The sequence below is a fragment of the Peromyscus californicus genome, unplaced genomic scaffold (genome assembly GCF_007827085.1).
Source record: "Peromyscus californicus insignis strain IS unplaced genomic scaffold, ASM782708v3 Scaffold_9__1_contigs__length_137607984, whole genome shotgun sequence".
NCBI classification, from domain to species: Eukaryota; Metazoa; Chordata; class Mammalia; order Rodentia; family Cricetidae; genus Peromyscus; species Peromyscus californicus.
Window position 1 is genome coordinate 21,683,996 of NW_026294617.1, and position 21,856 is coordinate 21,705,851.

The 21,856-nt window shown below is 39.9% G+C and overlaps 1 protein-coding gene across 12 annotated transcripts in view; it reads right to left on the reverse strand.

Annotated features, from left to right (window-relative positions):
* The window catches only part of Mfsd8 (major facilitator superfamily domain containing 8), a 45,215-nt gene that overhangs the window by 14,882 nt on the left and 8,477 nt on the right, over positions 1-21,856 (reverse strand). For 10 of the 12 annotated variants that reach the window (XR_008216208.1, XR_008216200.1, XR_008216205.1 and 7 more), the window contains exons 3-11: positions 19,365-19,408; positions 17,422-17,662; positions 16,204-16,317; positions 14,859-15,003; positions 13,094-13,149; positions 9,731-9,839; positions 6,886-7,020; positions 5,417-5,520; positions 5,085-5,332 (exon numbers count right to left, since the gene is read on the reverse strand). Coding sequence is in view for 4 of the 12 variants with exons in the window: in XM_052729933.1 (XP_052585893.1) it covers positions 5,085-5,332; positions 5,417-5,520; positions 6,886-7,020; positions 9,731-9,839; positions 13,094-13,149; positions 14,859-15,003; positions 16,204-16,317; positions 17,422-17,662; positions 19,365-19,408 (1,196 nt within the window). In the remaining 8 variants the exon portion in view is untranslated. Of the gene's footprint in view, positions 1-259; positions 2,513-5,084; positions 5,333-5,416; positions 5,521-6,885; positions 7,021-9,730; positions 9,840-13,093; positions 13,150-14,858; positions 15,004-16,203; positions 16,318-17,421; positions 17,663-19,364; positions 19,409-21,856 lie in introns of those variants that run through there. The other 2 variants (XM_052729932.1, XM_052729935.1) reach the window with 2 other exon arrangements.

A 21,856-nucleotide genomic window follows, 5' to 3' on the forward strand; every position in this document is an offset into this window, starting at 1 on the left:
AGTCATCTCTTACACCAGGTACCAGCAGATCCTTATTTTCCTAGAGATTTCCTAGTGCTGCTCTTCAGTTGGGCTCCTTCTGGTCTATATTACCGTTCCTCACCTTTCTTTCCCACAGCCAACCTCTTAAGTATCTGTACCAGCTAATTAGAGTCTGAGGTTCAAAGCCTAGCAGTTACTGCTCAAATTTCAACGAGTACATGGGAATAGGCATGTGTTCGGGGCTTCTTAGTATGTACTGAAAGTTGACAGATACAAATCCTTACAATCTTGCTTTATTTGAAATGAACACTCATAGTGTAAGACAAAGTTATAAATAAATCGTCAACAGTAAATGGTAGCCAGAATTTTCTCTTAAAACAAGTTATTCTGAAACTGATACAAATAGTTTATCATCATTAAATTAAAAATTACAAGTTTATTTCACTTTAATACATGAAATGAGCTTGAAAGCTTGTTTTATAGAGAAGCATAGTGGCTAGAGATGCTTTATGAAGTGACAATCCATTCAAAATAAGGAAATCACCCTTTGCTAGGTTTTCAAGAACCCTTCTTTAATACACACTGTTTTCATAGCTTACAGTTGTTGTCTGCTTCTCAATTTACCCTCACTTTGTTCTACTCAAGACTTCATGTGTGTTAACTTGCCCTCCTAGTTCTTTCCCTAAACCTGTCACTTCCCTCACTTCTTTGGTGGCGAGGTGTGCATTGGTCTACTCTCCCAAGAAACACATGCCTCAGTAAAAAAGAAGGTGCAGTCACTTCTGCAAGGTTATAATTACCTGAATTATAGTATTATAATTCTAGGGCTGGGAAAATTGTGTTATGTTCTTGCTGGGCACGTGGTGTGCTGATATTGAAGCTTCTTCACTCAGTACACTTAAATTTTTCTCCCCAGATATTTCTGCAAATCTGAGTCACTAGTGCAAATAGTTCATCACAGTTAAGTAACTGATAGTATAACTTCCGGGCATTTTTCCTATTCTGAAAAGTGCAGCAATCAAGAGGTAGCCTCTGAAGACATTTAGATAAGAATTATGCCTCCATTCATTTGACTGTATCAGGGAAGCAGGATCTTATCTTCAGCCTTAATATTGGTGTGAGAAACTAGTGTGATACACAGGAACTTGGAGAGAACTCTCATTCAAAGGAGTTAATACTTCTGTCTCTGCATAGTACACAAAGGTAGAGTTGAAGGTCAGAAGTGACCCTAAAGACTAAAATCCAGGGCCTGACAACAGAAACGGACTGAAGCAAAATGCTGCCATCATTTAGTGTGATGGCTTCCGCAGACTGTATAGTTGAGGTGGAGAGGACGACGTTCACGGTCACAGAATGGGAAAACACTTGTGCATGGTGTGCAGTGATTCCCATACATACAGCAGTGTTCTAGTCCCGCAGAGGTAGAAACTATGCCGTTTGATTAGTCTCCTTGGCCATTCTGCCTCAAATCACAGCCTGACCAGACGGGAGTGTCAACAGCATTCAAAGTCCAGCTGCAGTACTGCTGCTATGATGGGTCTGCAGACAGGCTAGAAACAGCTGTTCTCTCACTACTGAGATGGGACACTGAAAGGTCAAAGTTTGCACTAGAGTTTAAAGGACTTGGAAAATAGTGATAATTTTAAGGATCCATTTGCTGTTAATACCGTATTAAAAAACACATTTGTCTTATGTTTCTAATGTGAATTTACTAGCACTTGAAAATGTAGTCCTTTTAAAGGTAGTAAAAGCCACCTTGACCCTTAGTCCTCTTTAGTCCTCAGATATTAGCATATTGTTGCTCACAGATTAATTTAGAAGTGAGATTCTAAAATAAAATAGAGGTGCAATGTGCAAATTACACTAAGAAGAGATATGGGCTCACCCTAGACAGGAAAGAAAAACTAAAACCTTGTCTGGTGGTGGGTGAGCTAAAAGAATTGAAGGCTCAGTTTTATTTCATTAGGAAGCTGAATACTAGTGCATTTTTATTTAAAAAAATTAAAGATGATTAAAATACTTGCATTTTTGTTTTAAAAAAAAAGTTTCATTCTGTTCTGGCTGATTAAAACAACTTTCCTCCAGTTCCACTGCATTAGTCCATTGTTTTAGAGAGCTCCACAGTTTACATTGAGTGCAGTTTCACAGCTACAGAGCATTATCTATCCACTGTTGAGTTCATGGAACTCCAATAAGGTATAAGAAAGATAATTCACTTTGGATAAGGAGATTATGACCCAGAATATTTTTGCACATCTTAGCATTCATAGTTAAGTTACTCAGCATGGTTTTGCTACTCAAGGCTGAGTTGGAGACTGCTAGCTTATTCCTGGATCCTCCCATATCTGACAGAAAAGGCAACAAGTCTTCTGTAAACAGCTCCCATGAGTGAGATGGTGAGCACCACTATTCCACACACAAGGCTAAATGCCCACCGTGGGCCCAAGTAAGTGTACACATGGCTGATGAACACAGGCCCAAGAATCCGTGCTGCACTTCCAGAAGCAGATAACCAGCCCATGTACATACCCTGTAAGGGGGTAAGGTAGAGGACAACAGATGAATTCAGGTTTAGTTATTTTAAAATAAAAACAGTAAGCTAGGTGGTGGTGCCTTTAATCCCAGCACTCAAGAGGCAGAGGCAGGTGGATCTCTGAGTTTGAGGCCAGCCTGGTCAACAGAGTGAGTTCCAGGACAGCCAGGGCTACACAGAGAAATCTTGTCTCAAAAAACAAAAATAACAAAAATTGAGAGAGTTTCAGGACAGCTAGCGCTACATGGAGAAACCATGTTTCAAAAACCAAGAACAAACCAAAACTGATCTGAGCTGAAGAGATGGCTCAATGATTTGGTAGTGTTTGCCTTATAAGTCCAAATACCTGGGTTCAGTCCCCAGAACTTAATTAAAAAGCTGAGTGTGTGGGGGTTGCGGGGGTTGGATAAATATGATCAAAACGCAGTATGTGAAAGTCTCAATAAAAATAAGAGCAACAGGGGCTCGAAAATGGTTCAGAAGTTAAGAGCACTGGCTGCTCTTCCAGAGGTCCTGAGTTCAATTCCCAGCAACCACATGGTGGCTCACAACCATCTGTGATGAGATGTGGTGCCCTCTTCTGGCCTGCAGGCATACATGCAGGCAGAACACTGTATAAATAATAAATAATAAATAAATAAATAAAAAAAAAAAAGCGACAAAAAGAAATGAGGCATGGTAGCATGTGCTTGGAATACCAGAATTGGGAAGTCAGAGACAAGCAGAACCTTTGGGTTCCCCGGGCAGCCAACCAGCCTAGCCTACATATATACTGAGTTCTGGGCCAAGGAGTGCTGGTATTAAAGGCATGAGTCGCCATGCCTGACTGTTCATTTAGTCTTTGTGTGGAGGTGTGTCCCTAGTCACAGGTCACATAGGCCTCCCGATCTGGGTGCTAGGACCTGAACTTCAGTTCTCTGGAAGAGCAGTAAGCACTCATGACTGCTGAGCCATGTATCCATCCCCTTAGTTTGCTTTTTGAAGATCTTTCTTGCACTATAGTCTAAGTATACCTAAGAGTTATCAAGTAGCCTTGGCTGGCCTTAAATTCCAAATTTTCCTGCTCCTGCCTCAGAAATGCTGGGATTATAGTCATGGGCCACTACTGCCATCTCAGTTTATTTTATTTATTTGTTTGTTTATTTATTTATTTTTGAGGCAGGATTTCTCTATGTAGCTCTGGTTGTCCCAGAACTTGCTTTGTAGACCAGGCTGGCCTTGAACTGATATCCAACTGTTTCTGCAACCCGAGTGCTGGGATTAAAGACATGTATTACCACCACCTGGCCTCAGTTTAATTTTTAAAGATTAAGATATAACTGCCATTAAAAACAAGAATTAAAAATATATAGAAAATAAGTAAATACCAGTCCAGTTATGAGTAAGTGATACTACATATATAAAATGAAATACAGTGTCTCACTGAAAGTAAATCTAAAGAATCCATGACATACTCCATAAAGTGCATATGCCCATTTACATAGTCACAGAGAAGGTACTGGGAATGGAGTGTGACATCATTAAAATATCAGTAGTTATGACCTCTCTGAAACTACTATTCATATTGCATCTATAGATTTTTGATTTTATATAATGAATAAAGAAATTACTTGTTTGTGTGTGTATGTGTGCATGTCAGAGATCAAACCTAGGGTGTCAGGTATTCCAGGATAAAAGCTCTACCATTGAGCAGTACTTCTAGCCTACGAATTTTTTTGTATGTTTTTGTGTTATTTGAGACTGAGTCTCACTATACAGCCCTGGCTGTCCTGGACCTCACTGTGTAAACCAGGCTGGCCTTGAACCTGCAGTGATCCTCCTGCCTCAGCCTCCTGAATGCTGAGATTACAGCTGTGTGTAACCATAACTAGGTCACCCCTGACATTCTTAACTTAAAAATGAATTTTGGACCAGGGCTTTAGCTCATTGGTGGAGCACTCGCCTAGCATGTGCAAAGCCTAAGATCCAATCCTAGCACTATAGAACAAACAGTTAAACTGAAAATACATATAGGGAGCTCGCAGTGTAGCTCAAGGTCCTGAGTTTAATCTCCGTCACAACACCGAAGAGGAAACATACAGAGCTGCCAAAACTGTTGAAGACCACTGTGTTTTCATCTTTTTGTAACAGCCTAAATCCAATTTGGCTGCCTATTTTGGTTTTCTCCTGTCTACTTTAAGAATGTGTATTAGAAATTTAAAGTTCAGAGATCTTTTTTCAATGAAAAGTATTTTGAGCTCATAATTATTGAATTCAAGACATTTTAGTTCTGCCTTAGCAAGGTTGTATTTCAGCAGAAATCTTAACTAAACACATTACAAACTTTCTGAGTGATGGAGGCAGACAGAACCTAAAGCTCAGGCCTTCACGGGATACAAGTGAGCTCCAGCTCCAGAGCTGTCTAAGAAATCCACCTCTCCCCCAAAATTAGCCTTTTGTTTTGTTTTCCTTTTTCATTTGAAATGCTCAATCAGATTTTTAGAGTCTGCTAAGCCAGCTTGTGTAAGAACAGAACTATAGAAAAGGCAACGTGGAAACTATAATTCACATGGGTGCAGTGCTGAGTTACCTGAGGTTTGGGTCCTAGAACTTTTGAATATAGTGTATAGGACATGACGTTGCAAGCTGGATAGCCTATTCCAACTAGCACAGCAGCTGTCAGGAACTGGGCCAGATGGATCACCGGGGTGTACAGACACCAGGCTTGTTCAATTGGGCACCCGGTTGGCTGTTCACTGTGATCTTCTCTTGGAGAATTCCAAAGATCAATAATAATTTCCCCAAATGTAGTATTAGGGATGGAGCTGTTGTGTAAATCTGTAAAATAAAGTGAAGATAAGGTATCACTCGCTACTTCTAAAGAATGGCAGGGCTGGTGCTGGAGAATTAAAATCACCGTACCTTGCCACTGTACTTTGGGAAACTCATTGCCCCAGGGTAACAAGATAAAGAAGCCGACCCATACAACCATGAGTCCTCCCAGGAGAATAGCACGCTCATCAATCCTGTTGAACAGAAATTCTGATTGTGAATGCAGTATGAATTCACGTTCCATGACCACAACTAAAAAAATTTAAGTAAAATTGTTATACAATTCATTATATTTATCAATTAATGCAATTCTAAATAGAATCCCCCACTGAAAGCACCCAGTACCAACCATGGCAGTGTATACCTATAGCCTCATCACCTAAGTACCAGGCAGGAACCCTGGGAGGGAGTTCAAGGCCAGCCTGGGCTGCATAGTGAGACCCTGTCTCAGGGCCGGGGGGAGGGAGGGGAGGAAGGCTTCTCTAATAAACTGTTGATTTCAGATTAGGGGGTTGGACTCTAGATGATGAAAGTATTCATCTTTTCCTACAGAAAGTGGAGCACTCACCTAGCATGTGCAAAGCCTAAGATCCAATCCTAGCACTATAGAACAAACAGTTAAACTGAAAATACATATAGGGAGCTCGCAGTGTAGCTCAAGGTCCTGAGTTTAATCTCTGTCACAACACCGAAGAGGAAACATACAGAGCTGCCAAAACTGTTGAAGACCAAATTCAACTCCCAGTAGCACCACACACACAAAATGAGTTATGTGGTCAAATACTGAGAAATGATTATAACTGTATTTGCCATGGTGATGATATAGTGTTCATAAGATGGAGACCTAATTAGATGTTCTAAAATATATAAGCCTGTAAGCCCAGTACCTGAGAAGTGGAGGCAGGAGAATCAGTAATTCAAGGCTAGCCGGGGTACATGAGACCCTGACTCATAACAAAACACACACACAAAATCTATGTAAGTTCACTTTGTTCTTTGAGACATGGTCTCAATATGTAGCATGCAGGCACTCATGGTCCTCTTGTCTCAGCCATCAGTGTAGAGGCTTTAATAACCAGAATTTTCTAAACTTAATCATTCAATCTCATAAGACAATGTTTTATGAAATACATTTTGAGTAACAGACATTAAAACACAATATATAACAGTAGTTAGTATACAGTTACTTTAATTTTTTAAGGCATTTTACTTTGCCAAAGTGATGCCATAGAATATAAAAATATCATGCATTCTCAGTAAAGATTTTATCTTATTGCTAACTTTCAAGAACTCTAATACGGCCAGGCATGGTAGTACATGCCTTTATTCCCTGCAGCACTCAGAAGGCAGAAGCAGGCTTACCTATGAATTCCAGGCTAGCCAGGTCTATGTAGTGAGTTCCAGGCTAGCCAAGGCTACATAGTAAGACTCTGTCTTAATAACAAAAAAGTTGTAACACATGAGAAAATGTACTAGTACATTGATTTGTATTAGCATTGCTTCATGTTTCTTTTTTCAAAAAAAGATTTGAAGTAAAACTAAAAACATATATAACTTACTTCTTGGAAAGTAATTTAACCCCCATGAAAACAATAACTGCCTCAACTCCAAGAACAGCAAGAATTATTCCATCATAGAGCACAGCCTGCTCCTGGGTCCAGGCGTACATGTCCATTGTTAATGGAGTGAGGATTCTAAGAAGAGAAAGCCAGGCTTATTCACTTAAATGACAGTCGTTACTAAGAATTAAATATAAGCATTCATAATAATACCTTCAAGAATATGCAACCCCTTTCATTTCAGTTTATATAAGGAACACAGTCACACAGAAGAAGTTTGCAAACAGGAGACAACATACATCGATTACAGCCCCACGCTCTCAGCAACTATTCATGGTTACACTGTGGTTGAAATTAATCTCTTCTTGGTGGAGCTTTGAGCTTTAGGGGTGAGAGTCTGACTAGCCTCTCTTTGGGGGTCACTTCTACAGAGGGGCTACTAGTCCCCTGTAAAGAGCCTCTACAAAAGTAATTTTTTTTCTTTTTTCAGAGCTGAGGACCCAACTCAGGGTCTTGCACTTGCTAGGCAAGCGCTCTACCACTGAGCTAAATCCCCAGTCCCTACAAAAGTAAACTTTATGTTGACATTTTCAAAGTCAGAAATTTATTTCAGTTTTGCTGGACATGCACTTTCGAGATGTTTCCCCCTCGTTATTAAAGTGTATATTCCCAGCAATGTCACACGATCATGTTATTAGTGCCTACTTGTTAGAGCCTAGTGGATTTTTCCCTTCTATCAGCACTTTGTGTTTCTTCCCCTCCCTATGAATACCTCTGCCTTTATATGGCTGTCTCCTTCCTTGACAAGCCTAGCCCTATGTTCTACCATCTTCTGTTGGCTGACCACAAAACAATCTATATTTTAAATGTTGTATTAAAAGAATAATAGTATCTTAAACTTTGAAATCAGATGAGCTGATATAGAAAACAAATGCATGCTTTCTCCAAGGGCTAAACAGTTAACATGTGCCCTAGCAATTCCAATTCTTCCAGGTACAAATCCAAGAACTGAAGGCCACAACTCCAGCAGCCACTTGCACAGCAGGATCACTCAACTTAGCTACATGGTGCCAACAGAGTTCTCATCAGCAGATGAGTGGGCAGCAAAAAGTAGCTGCACCTGCCATAAGAAGTTAGGAAAGTGATACACGCAACAGGAAGAACTAAAACCTCACAGTCAATGAAATGAGACAGGCATAAAAGCAAAATACTGCATGATGCAGCTTATATGAGGTACCTTATACAGAGAGGTCATCAGGAGCTGGTGAAAGACAAGGGGAGTAACCATGAGAGGGTGTGCAGCTGGTTTGGGATGATGACAAGATTCTTCTCATGAGCCACAAAGCTGTAACCATACTCAATGCCACTGTATTCAACTTTTCAAAAACAGCTAAAGGGTCTGGAGAGATGGCTTGAGACTAAGAGCACTGCTGCTCTTGCAGAGGACCCAGGTTTGATTCCCAGAACCACAGGGTGGTTCACAACCATCTGTGATTCCAGTTTCAGGGACCCAGTTCTCGCTGCTGACCTCTCTAGCACCAGGCACACACATGGTGCACATATATTACATGCAGGCAAAACACTCATAACACATTTAAAAAATAAAAGTAAATCTAAAACTTTCTTTAAATGAGTTAAAATGCTGGGCCTAGTTGTACAGGACTATAAGTCCAACTATAGGAGGTTGAGACAGAAGGATCACAAATTTAAGCCCTGCCTGAGCTACAGAGGGAGTTTAAAGCCAGTCTAGAATAACTTAGTGAGAACCTGTCTCAAATTAAAAAGTAAGCAGGTTAAGAATGTCCCTCAGCCTTGCCTGGCATGCTTGAGATCCTAAATTTAATCCCCAATATTAGGAGGGAAAGGTTAATGTGATAAATTTTGTGTGCTGTGTTTTTTGCATTAAAAACGTTCTCTAAAATGAATTATGACTTTCATGTAGGTGAATAATTTTGAAAATATACACACCGAGTACATCTACTGACAAGTATTGACACAAAAATGTTACAGTTGTATGGAAATAAACCAAGTTGTCAAATTGTGACATTACAGCTAATGAGAGTTTAATACATGCTTCCCCTCCCCACTTGAAAAAACATGAAGTGGCTTTTTGCAGGGCCCACGAGCATGTGTGCGTGCGTGCGTGCGTGCGTGCGTGCGTGCATGCGTGTGTGTGTGTGTGCGTGTGTGTGTGTGTGTGTGTGTGTGTGTGTGTGTGTGTGTGTGTTGCTGCATTTGCATATTTTTCTCTTTTGAAAGGATCATGTAATTTTACAAAAAAGGATGAATGAAACCTACACAGTTGTGAATTTTATAATTTTTGATGAAGGATTAAACAGAGCTAATATTGCCAGACTTAGTGTTAATTATGTCATGATACAAAATCTATACATGTTTATATTTAAGTTTGGTCATGGTGGCACAGCACTTGGGAGACAGAGACAGTCAGATCTCTGTGAGTTCAAGGCCATCCTTCCTGGTCTTCATAGAGAGTTCCAGGACAACCAGGTTACATAGATCCTGTCTCAAAAAAAGCAAAAATTTTACTTAAGAAAAAATGTGCTTTACGTAAGTTTTTAAAAACAAAATCTAGCCGGGCAGTGGTGGCGCATGCCTTTAATCCCAGCACTCGGGAGGCAGAGGCAGGAGGATCTCTGTGAGTTCGAGGCCAGCCTAGCCTACCAAGTGAGTTCCAGGAAAGGCGCAAAACTACACAGAGAAACCCTGTCTCGAAAAACCAAAAAAAAAACAAAAAAAAAAAAAAACTATATGCATAATTAATACTGCATTAAACAACATGGATTAGTAAGTAATCAGATTTAAATAAAGACAGACTAAAACTTACGTTTCAAAAAGGGCAAAGATAAACAAAACCACAAAAAACAGAACATTGGTAGCCACAACAGCGACTTGGTCAATACTTCCTTCAGGATTATGAACTTCATCTGTAGTTTCTATAAACAGGAGAAAAGTAATATTACTTATATGTGTGATTTTTCATATAATAAAATAATATGAAACTATTAACTGGGTGTGGTGGCTCACACCTTAATCCCAGCACTTGGGAGGCTGAGGCTGGATGATCACAGCAAGTCTGAGGCCAGTCTGGGCTAAGGGGTGTGGGGGAAAAGAAAGAAAATAAAAGTAACAAAAAGGGAAGAGTTTGGGAAAGCAGGGAAGGAAAGGGAAAGAAGTAACAAAATTCAGAGAGTAAGTAATCTTCAAATGGTATTTAACATAAGGGGCCACTCTTCCTGGAAGTGTATTTGAGTTTCATTATCTACAGGAATTACTCGGGTTAGTTTATGTTGGTGTCTCCCAATCCAAAAGAGTGTGTTTTCTAGACTTCTTGAAAAATACATTTGCTTTCAATTCCAGGTACATATTTTTTTTCTTACTTACTAAATCTTAATTTTATAATGATTCTATTAAATTCTATCAATAGTTCATTAAACCAGTTCCCAGTTCCTTTCAATGGCTCTTTTTTTATTTCAACACTATATGAAGTTAGTGTTAGTAAAAATCTTTCTTTGGGGACCAGTGAGATGGCTCAAAGGGAAAAGACACTTGCTGCCAACTAGAGACCTGAGTTTGATCCCTAGACCTACATGGTGAGAGCTGACTCTCAAAGGCTGTTCTGTGATCCCTACATACACAGCATGTCATACACACAAAATAAACATAAATATTTAATTTTTCTCTTCCCTGTCATTAAAAAAAGTTATGTTAGATTTGTGGGGAAGAAGGGGGTGAGCAGGGGTGACAGGCAGATGGGAGGCAGGGGGAATGAGAGTGGTCAGTATTTATTGTAAAGATGTATGAAACTGTCTAAGAATACATTAATTAAAAGTTGTGTTAATGCTGGGCTTGGTGATATACACAGTTATCCCTGCCTGCACTCAGGAGGCTTAGGCAACAGCATCATGAGTTGAAGGCCAGCCTGAGCTATAAATAAAAATTATTTGTATCTTTGCATGGCAGTGCTTTAGAGGGCAGAGCACGATTTCTCACCTTGAACTATACAATTAAATCATATATTAAGTACAGACATTCCTGACATAACTTCAAAATTATATACAGCCATATATCTGTTCACACCCTTATACTGTTACTCATTGTGAACGATGTAAGTAACACAAGAGTGGACATGTATGCTGTGGGGGAGAGGGGGGTAAAGAAGAGGCATGGTATAGCCTTCCTTAACATAGAAAGCTTGTGTATGTTTTCTGTAATAGTGTCAGCCCTTCTACCTCAGAGGAAAGGAGACTTAGAAATGTCTATACTATTTATAGGGAGTGTCTTTTGACTTTTGTTTCCAGTCACACCAAGGATACTGGTCACCTTCATCCAGGTCCCTTCACAGAAGCAGGCCCTAGTTCTTCCGACCCTTGGAATATTTGGGGTACACCTTTCTAATACTTAGTTACTACCCAGGGCCTGTCTTGACTTCTTTGAATGCTGCTCCATCAGATTGAAATTTCCTACATATATGGTTATTTTCTGCAGGCTCTATTCAGTGCGGGCTGCTATAAGGAATCTCAGAAATGTATCACAGGCTGAGGAAATTGACTAAGTGTCCTAATTATAAGAATTTTAGGGCCCAGCAGTGGTGGCCCATGCCTTTAATCCCAGCACTTAGGAGGCAGATACAGGTGGATCTCTATGAGTTCAAGGCTGATATGGTCTACAGAGTGAGTTCCAGGACAGCTAGGGCTACAAAAAGAAACCCTGTCTGGGAAACCACACACACACACACACACACACACACACACACACACACACACACACACAGAATTTTAAGAAAGACTACTTCAGTATATTGATCCAATTTTTAAATTAAATTGATGGGTTGATTTTGACATGTATTAGTGTTTTGTCTGCATATATGTGTATGTTTGGCACTTGCAGAAGTCAGAAGAGGGCTTCAGGTCCACTGAAACTGGAGTTACAGAAAGTTGTGAGCCACCATGTCCTCTGCAAGAGCAGGCATGCTTTTAACTGCTGAGTCATCACTCCAGCCCCGCCTCCCAAACTTTATGTAATTAGAAATTACAATCTCACTCAAAGAAAACTTCTTTAAACCTGACAATCTTTAAATATTAAAAAATCATGTGAGTTTTTACCATATGCATTTTATCAAGATATTTATTGAAATATAAAAATGATTTTATATGAATGTATTCGGTAAAATTACGATTGTTTTTTGTATAGTTTTATAAAATCACTGAGCAAGTACCAACTTGCTTTCTTTCATACAGTTCAAGGCCACAGTTGGTAACTAAGTAACAATTTATTCAGTAAAATATTCCTACTTACCAGACTGGGAATTTATAAATAAGCCAAAAAAATGTTTAAAGGACTGGGCTGTGACAATGTGTAAAGTGTCCACTGTGCAAGCATGAAGGTCTGCGTTCAGATCCCCAGCGTCCACTGAAACTCAGATGTGAGGTGCTAACCACTGTAACCCAGCAATGGGGGACATAGACAGTGGACTCTTGGGGCTCCCTAGCCAGCCATTCTATTCAAAATGGCAAGTTTCAGGTCAGTGAGAGACTGTCTCAGAAATAAGTGGAGAGCAGATAAGGAAAACATCTGATGTAGACATCTGACCTCCATGTGCACCCACATGGGCAAGCATACCTGCACACATATACACACATGCATACACCACACACCCACAAAATAATTTAAAAGATGAAAATATACATTTATAAAATAATAGAATGCCTACTATCATGATAAAGGTATTGGGAATTGCTGGAAGCCAGGTGTATGTAGTCCAACTGTGATCCTAGCACTTACAAGGCTGAGGCAGAAGGATCTCAAGTTCTAGGCCAACCTTGCCAAGCACGTCATCATTTTCAAGGTAAGCCTGGACTACATATTGAGACACTGTCTCAAAACAATAAAACCTCCTTGAAATAGAAAGGGCTCCCTGTACCAGGGTTACCGGAAATATGGAAGGGACGCAGTGGTTTTAGGACACTAGCTATTTGAAAAAGACAAATTATCATTAGCAATGACTTTTAGCCTCACCAATAATAAACACCACATAACTGATAGGTATGGGTTCTTTTATTAATGTAGATTCCTTTCACCTTTGAAGATATTCTCCAGTCACCTACGTGTTGTGCTTAGAGGCAAAAGCCATGTAAATACCAAGCAAACAGGATGAGAATTTAGATAATGCTACACAGGCTAACAGTACCTTCTCGAAAATTCACGCTCTTACACTGCCGTCCTGAATCATCTACACGATGCTCTCTAAAGAAAAGCATAGATATTAATAAGACCTTAATTCAGAAGCAGTTTTCTTATTATTGGCACCCTGCCTTTTCCACAGTCAGACACAATTTCTTTTATTGGCTTCTGAGAAATAGAGTTATTAATTACTAATAACTATAACCAATAAACCTAAAAATACCTTTTTTTTCCAGTACTGGTCATGAAGCATAGGGCCTCATACATGCCAGAAAAGCAAGCCTCCAAACCTTGAGCTGGATCTCCAGGGTGAGCTTTGGTGAGAAAGGGCCCAGCACTGTTGTCCAGGCTGCTCTCAAACCTCTGGGGTCACGTAACCCTCCCACTCACTCTCCTGAATAGGAAGACTATGTGTCATCTAAAATAGTTTCAAAATGTATCTAGAAGCATACATGATTTACCTTAGTATGTATTTGAGGTTTTCAATGTTTTAAAAATTGTAAGTGGTTTTGGAAAATTAGATGAAGCACTCTAAAAAATATAATAATATTGGGTTTGGTAGCACATACCTATATTCCCAACACTTTGCAGGCTAAGGCAAAAGAATCCTGAGTTCTCAGGCAGTCTTGGCTACATAGTAAGACTTTTTCTAAAAGATAAAGTAAAAACAAGATACAAAGATACAAAATAATGAGACTAGTTTTAGAAAATGAAATACCATTTCTTTTCTTTTCTTTTTCTGGTTTTCTGAAACAGGATTTCTCTGTGTAGCTCTGGCTGTCCTGGATCTCACTCTGTAGGCCAGACTGGCCTCAGACTCCCACAGATCTGCCTGCCTCTGCCTCCCAAGTGCTGGAATTAAAGGTGTGTGCCACCACTGCCAGGTGAAATACCATTTCTTTTCTTTTCTTTTTTTTAAAGATTTATTTATTTATTATACACAGTGTTCTGTCTGCATCTGTCCTTGCAGGCCAGAAGAGGGCACCAGATCTCATTACAGGTGGTTGTGAGCCACCATGTGGTTGCTGGGAATTGAACTCAGGACCTCTGGAAGAACAGTCAGTGCTCTTAACCACTGAGCCATCTCTCCAGCCCGAAATACCATTTCTATACTTAGAATTTTATAGTTAGTAAATGAAGAATAGATCTTCTTAATCTGTGTTATTCCTGATCTGTCTGCATACCAGTAATTGATCAAAAACTACAAACCCAATATAGGCAGCAAAACCCAAAGACTTCACAGGGCCAAGCCTCACAGCTCTGGTCTATAATGTCAGCTGCCTGGAGGCTGAGGCAGAAGGACTACAAATTGAAGGCCTGCCTGGTACTCAGAGCACCAAGCAACTTAACAGGACCATACATCAAAATAAAAAGTAAAAAGGGCTGGAGAGGGCCTTCAGCATCTAAGAGCATTTGCTGCTCTTGCTGCGGACCCAGGTTTGGTTCCTGGCACCCAATTGTGTGTAACTCCAGTTCCAGGGGACCCAATTCTCCCTTGTGGTATCTGAGAGCACTGCATGCATGTGGTCCACATACATACATATAGGCAAAACACTTTAAAAACATAAAAATAAATCTTTATAAAGGGGGCTAGGGGCCTGGGAGATACAGAGTAGTGGTAAAGGGCTTGCTTAGCATGGGTGAGGCCCAAAGGTCAATGCCCAGTGCTACAAATACAAAAAGACTTCATAGGGATAATTATCCTTCAGTAATAACAAAGCCTGTTAACTTTTAGAATTTATAAACACAGTTTATCACTTCTGTGTAGTTACCTTAATATAAAGAGAATCAGAATAATGTTTAGAATTCCCAGGAAGGCGCCAAGTAAAACTGGTGCTGTGTACATGTTGATCTGCAGTTTAATGGTGTCCCACGTTACACCCTTTTCTCCAATGAGTGCAAAGCAAGTCTGAAATACTAAAAAAGTAATATGTATACAAGTAAGTTTTGATATGAGAAACATAAGCTGAAAACTGTAAAAGATGCTTACCACAGAACTGTTAGGGTCTATATGAAGCCACCATGTGTATTAAGGAATCTCAGCTGGAGTGAGAAAAACTGACGCTTGGTTGATGGAGACAATTTATTCTTTTCTTGTATAAATCACAGACATACATATGTGGGTGTGTGTATATATATATGTATATATATACACACAAATATATTAGTATATGTGATAAGATATGTGGTATTAAATTTTCATGCAGGATGGCAGCAAGCACAAAAGTAAAAGACCCATTGAACAATCTGGTTGACTCAAATAGTTAGACATTTAATCAGCTTCATTACAAGAAGAAAATATAACAGTTTCAAGTCAATATTTTGAATATTACTGTGTATGTAGCACTTAAATTATACATACTTAGTATCACTTAATATTAAATCTGTAGTTAAAACTTGGATGGAACAGTTCTGGTCTTCACTCATGGCTGAGATGATTTTCCATGGGCCTGTCAGTAACTAGGATCTAACTTCAGCTGAAGACAAAAGCAGATGCTGCCCTTACAACAGTACTGGGTACAAAGTACCCAGAAAAACGTCAGCTCTGAGCCCCGACTCCCCCACCTACTTTGGTGACTCTGGACACACTATACTGTGGGATCCTCACCTGTAAAATGAGGCAAGCAGCATTCAACTAAGAGCTCTGTTCACAAGGCAAAATAATCTAGCAATATTAATGTATTAAAAACATTAATGTCCCTCCCTGCTAAGGCTATAGCTCAGTGGTAGAGTGCTTCCTAGCATGCGTAAAGCTTTGGGTTCAGTAGTCAGTCTCTCTCTCTCTCTCTCTCTCTCTCACACACACACACACACACACACACACACACACACACACACACACACACACACACACATGCAGTTTGGGGGGATTATTGTTTTATTTTTGTGATGATTTTTAGTTAACATATGAAATGTTTCACTATGATATTTTTATGCATATATATCACTATACTTTACTCTTGTTAACCCCTCTTACTTCCCTGGCTCCCTCCCTCCTTTCTAAAGTTTCTCTCCTTTTCCCTTTGGCCACAAAGCTTCACACATGGGTTACATTTAAATCTGAACCTCAAAGATTTTCCCAATTCAAATCTAAGAAGTCAAGTAAAGACCGCCTACCTGGACCCAGAATAAAGCCCAAGGCTTGGCATGTGCTTGTATTGGCCATGGCACTTGTCCTTTCCTGAAGGGAAGTAGCACCAGCAATGTATGATCGAACAACAGCTACATTTCCTAAAGAAACAGGAACAGAGTAAAGGAATCACCCTTCAGCTATCATACTCACCTCACCTGGCTTTATACAGAGCAAGAAATACTGATGGTCATGTCTTCCTTTATGCCATTGTACAAAATGTATAAGATTTTTATTGAACAAACACATAACTAAGGGAACAAAGTATTTTCACTGATACAGAAATAGTGCAGCTAGGCTGGGTGGTATACACCTGTAATCCCAGCAACTGGGAGAAAGAGGCCAGCCTAGGCCACATAGTGTGTTCTAGGCCAGCCAAAGGTATATACTAAGACTCTGTCTCAAAACCAACTAACAACAAAACAAAAATCAAAATAAAACAAGCCTGCTCACATGAGTAAAAACAGTTTTTAGATAATGTAAAAACGGCATTATAATACCAAGATTTTCTCATCAATTAATAGACAGCTGTACACTAACAGCAGAGTGCTATGCTGTAAGGAAATATGTCACAAACTACATTCACAGACATGTAATACACAAACAGAAAGAGTGCACTAAGAATGTAACTAAATTTTGGGCTGGAGAGGGCACAGTGGTTAAGTTAAGCATTCATACTGCTCTTGTAGCAAACCTGTGTTCAGATCCTAGCACCCACATCAGACAGCTAACAAGCACCTCTAACTCCAGCTCCAGGGGAGTCAATGCTGTCCTCTGGTCTCTGAGGGTCCTGCTCTCACATGCATATGTCCACATACACAATAAAAATAGAAGTTTTTTTTAATTATTAAGCACATTATTTTATAGTAGAGACTCTGCTAGGAACCACAGAGCATTTAAAAAATATCATTTACTGCTTCTAATGCAAAAGGCTTACTATAATTGATGAGAAAAGATGGAACCAAGGAAAGGCCAGAAACAGGTCAGAAAAGAAAAGGATCCATTCAAGGGCAAGAAGCTCGAGAGGACTCCACACTAGATAAAGCACTCAATGTGTATCTTGAAGATGAAGACTAATGGAAATAAAAGAGAGAACCTGTAGGTAATAGGAGGATCATGATGTATGTGGGATGACACAGGGGAGACATGGCTATGAACAGTAGGAAGAATGTGAATCTCACACACAAATACACACACACAATTACCTGCTCCAAATCCCACCAATCCACGAGCAATCAACATGTAGTATTTATTATGAGCAGCTGGCACGTGGACATATGCATATAGGCAGTTGGCTGCCACCGAAATAAAGATGGAGACGATAAGAGGTTCTTTTCTTGGCCTATAATTAGACCATAAACCAAATAGAGGTGAAGCTACCATTTGGCCAAGACTAAATGAAGCAATAACCCAGCCCAAAAAACTTGCATCGGCTGTCTGATCAATCTGCAGAGAAAAGTAAATGCTTTAAGAATCATTACATAACAACAGTCTTAGGCTTCTGGCAGTTACAAACACTCTAAGGCAGACTTTCATGTGAATATAAGTCTTCAGGTCACTGGGTAACTAAGTACCTGGGAACGTGGCTGCTAGATCAGTTAGTAAAACCATATTTAGCTTTGTAACAAATATCCAGGCTGTATTCCAGAGTGGCTGAACCTTTGTATGTTAGTATTTCTGTGGAGAACTCCTGGTACATGTTAATAATCGTGGGGGAGTTCATCACTATAAATTTGACATCATAGCACTGTATGGTAAGTACCAAGGATACAGAGATGAAGTGGAGTCATCCCTTGGTGTCCTCAGAACTGACTCCAGGACTCCCAAGGACACCAGAATGAGTGCACACACAAGCCCTTCATATAGAACATTTGCATACCAACTACGCATACCCTCTACAGGTGTAAATCATCTCTGATCACTTATAATACCTACTACAATGTAAATTCTATAAAGATAGCTGTCACACAGTACAGTTCAGGGAGTAATAAAAAGAGATTTAAAAAAATACTTCCAAACCACAGTTACTCAAATTTTTGCATGCAGAAAAAAGGAAAGAGGACCAACTATGCAGAGAAAGCCTTCCCAGGCTAGGTGATGGCTATCAGTGAAGACTTTCCAGAGGCCATGAGAGGAGCAGAGGCTGGAAGGGTGAAGAAAGGTGGGAAGAGGGAAGGGAAGGAGAGAGGAAGGAGAACACAGGAAGGAAGGAAGGAAGGAGCTACAAAGAAGCTAGGAAAGGTGACTGAGTGTGACCTTGCAGAGCCTGGGTCACTGAAGACGTTGTCTAACACACTGCTGTCTACTTATCTGCTATAGGCCAAAGCCTAACACTCAAGGGTCTTTTAAAAAATCAGTAAGCAAGGGGTGCGATGATAAAGATATAGAGAATCTAAGACTAAGTGATAGAGTAAAGACAGAAGCTGGTACAAAGGAGGGGACAGGGTAAGCCCCGACCTTTAGACAGAAGGACAGAAAGCGAACTGAACACAGACTCTGCTTTCTTGTCACTGTTCTAGGACAGAGCAGTTTAACAACCACATAATGTTGGCATTGTCCCAGGCATCATATGTAATCTAGAGATGATTGCAGCATGGAGAATGCGCACAAGTTATATGCAAATACTACGTCACTTTATGTAGGGACTTGCACATCCAATCATTTTGGTAGACTTTGAGGGGACCTGAAAACCAATCTCTCAGGAATATCAAGAGATAGCAATATTGCCCATCCTTTTCACAAAGTTTTCCTGAAAACCCAAATTAATTCCACAGGAAAATCATGAAATTATTCCTCAGGAATATCATCTGCACATTTTAAGAATTCACGGTGACTACTTGAGCTGCTTCCACTAGGAAAACAGTGACAGAAGTGGACATGGCTGACTAAAGAGGTAAGCACACCTGCACTCTGGCTGCCACTCTCTGGGCATGAGTCTCTTCCTTGGCACTGCACCCTTTCTGCTTTAATTGTTTTTGTTTGTACAATGAAGCATATGACTAACTTACACCTCCTTTGAGAAACAATTATTTTAAGTTATTCTGGGACAGATCAAACTACAGAATACCAAAGACACTCTCTAGACAATGCTTAACAACACTAGAATTACCTCTACTATTACTTAAAGAACAAATGGAAATGTACAAACCTTTTGAAGATATGGCCAGATTGACATTATCACAATAGAAAAACCTGCAAAGAGGCAGACATGTTTACTTGCATTATAATAATTTAATCACTATTACAGGTATAGCTTTTGGAAATACAGCACAGATTTTTAAAATATTCTGAGCCTGAAAAGTTATACACACAAATGCTTAATTTATCAAGCAGTGAAATCTTAATTCTCAGAAGGATAATAAACTCTAATATAAAGTAGAAACACAAGGGAATCATAGTCCTGCCTCTGCTTCACACAGCAAGAGCAAAGGATCTGCCTCTCTTCTCTCATATCCCTTACTGTAAGTGGAAATTACTGAACGCTTTGCCGAGCCCTCACAGCTGATGTGACCACAGGGAAGCTCTACTTTTCTGCGGTGTTTGAAAGAGCAATCCACTGCAGGGAAGATGAAGAGGGAACACCATCTCAAGGGAGGTAACATGTACTGAGATTCTTGAAGATGGCCACACTATAAATGCAAATTCCTGGTTTCTGACAGGTTTTCCCACTCAAGAACTACAATAGAAAACTCCTGCACTATTTGTCCATGTTATCCTTTTTCACTTGTCTGTAGTGATGGGGCTCAAACCCAGGGCCTCATGCATTTGAGATAAGTATTCTACCACCCAGTTACAACCCAGCTCTATTTGTCCATTCTAAATGTTAGGCAAAGCCAGTCAGAAGTTATGGAAAGCCTACTTTTTTTTTTTTTTTTTTTTTTGGTTTTTCGAGACAGGTTTTTTTTTCTGTATAGCTTTGGTGGCTGTCCTGCATCTTGCTCTGTAGATCAGGCTGGCCCCAAACTCACAGAGACCCGCCTGGCTCTGCCTCCCGAGTGCTGGGATTAAAGGCCTGCACCACCACTGCCCGGCGGAAAAGCCTACTTTTAAATGTTTAGCTCTACTGCTGGGTATAGTGGTCCATCTCTGTGATCTCAGCACTTGGAAGGCTGAGGCAGGGGGATCAAGAGTGTCAAACCAATGTGAGACACTGCTTTACATAAAGAAAAAATTTATTAAGACATGATCCATAAAAAATTAAAATAAATAAAAAGAAATAAAAAAAAGAGAGAAGAGAAAGATATGATCCATGTACCAAATGACTCTCCTGTGCCCTTTAAAATATACAATTCACTTAAGGGGATAGAAGAGGGCAAAAGGAGGGCAACTATATTCAAAATGTACTGGGGCTGGGAAGATGGTTCAGTCTATAAAGTGCTTGCTACACAGGCCTGGAAACCTAGTTTGGACTCCCAGCATTAATTATATAAAAGCTGGTTGCAGAGATCATCATCCATAACTCTAGTGCCCGAGGAGAGAGGGTAGAATCAGGCAGGTCTGGCTTCTTTCACTAAAATAATGCCCTAAGATTCATGTATCTGGTTGTATCTATTAGTAACTTCTTTCTTTCATAAAGTCTATTTTCTTGGGCTAGAAGGATAGCTCAGTAGTTAAGAGCGCTTGTTCTTCTAGAGGACCTGAATTAAGTTCCCAGCACCCATATGGTGGCTCACAACAATCTGTAACTCCAGCTCCCAAGTTCCAGGTGATTCAACAGCTTCTTCTGACTTGCTCATGCACACACATAGTGCACATACACACATGCAGACAAAACACTTATATAGATAAAACAAATGCAAAAGAATTCTAAGTCTATTTTTTTGAGATAGGGTCTCACTATGTAGCCTTGGCTGTTAAGTCCATATTCTTGTTTTTAATTTCATTATTACTGTGTGTGTGAATGACACACACACATGTATATGAGTGCAGGCACACATGTGGAGGACAGAGGAAAGCTTGCAGAACGCTGTAGGTTCCAGAGATCAAACTCGAGTCACTAGTTGAACTCAGTGGCCAGGCTTGCATGGCAAGTGCTTTTATCCACTGAGCCATCTTGATGTACCTGAAGTCTGTTTTGAATGTAACAGACTTTATTATCAGTTTTATCTTCGTGTTTCTGTTTTACTTGGGGTTTTAGGGGCGGGACGTTGGGGGTTGATGCCAGGCATCACTCTACCACTGAGGGGCACCCAGCTCTCTATATATTTGGAATTGAATTGACTCTGATGAATAAAGGAATTAAGAACCAATTCTTAGGCAGACCTAGTAGCCCGAACCTGTAATCTCAGCATTTAGGAGGCTGAAGCAGGAGGATCAAAGTGTAGGATACACAGCGAAACTGTCTCAAAACCTCTCCCACCCAGGGGATAAAAAAGTACACTCTACAATAAAGTTACATCAAGTTAAATGTTCAACATGCAAAATAACATCTGAAGTAATTTTTATTTTTCATTTATTCAACTTGAAATTGTTTCTTAGAGAGCTGAGTAACAAAAACTAAGTGTTTAAAGGAAGAAAAAAAATCAGTCCAGTAAGGTGGCACACACCTGTAATTCCAGCACTAGGGAGGCTGAGGCAGCAGAATCCTGAGTTCAAGATAGATAAGATGGGCACACCTTTAATCCCAGTACTTGGGAGACA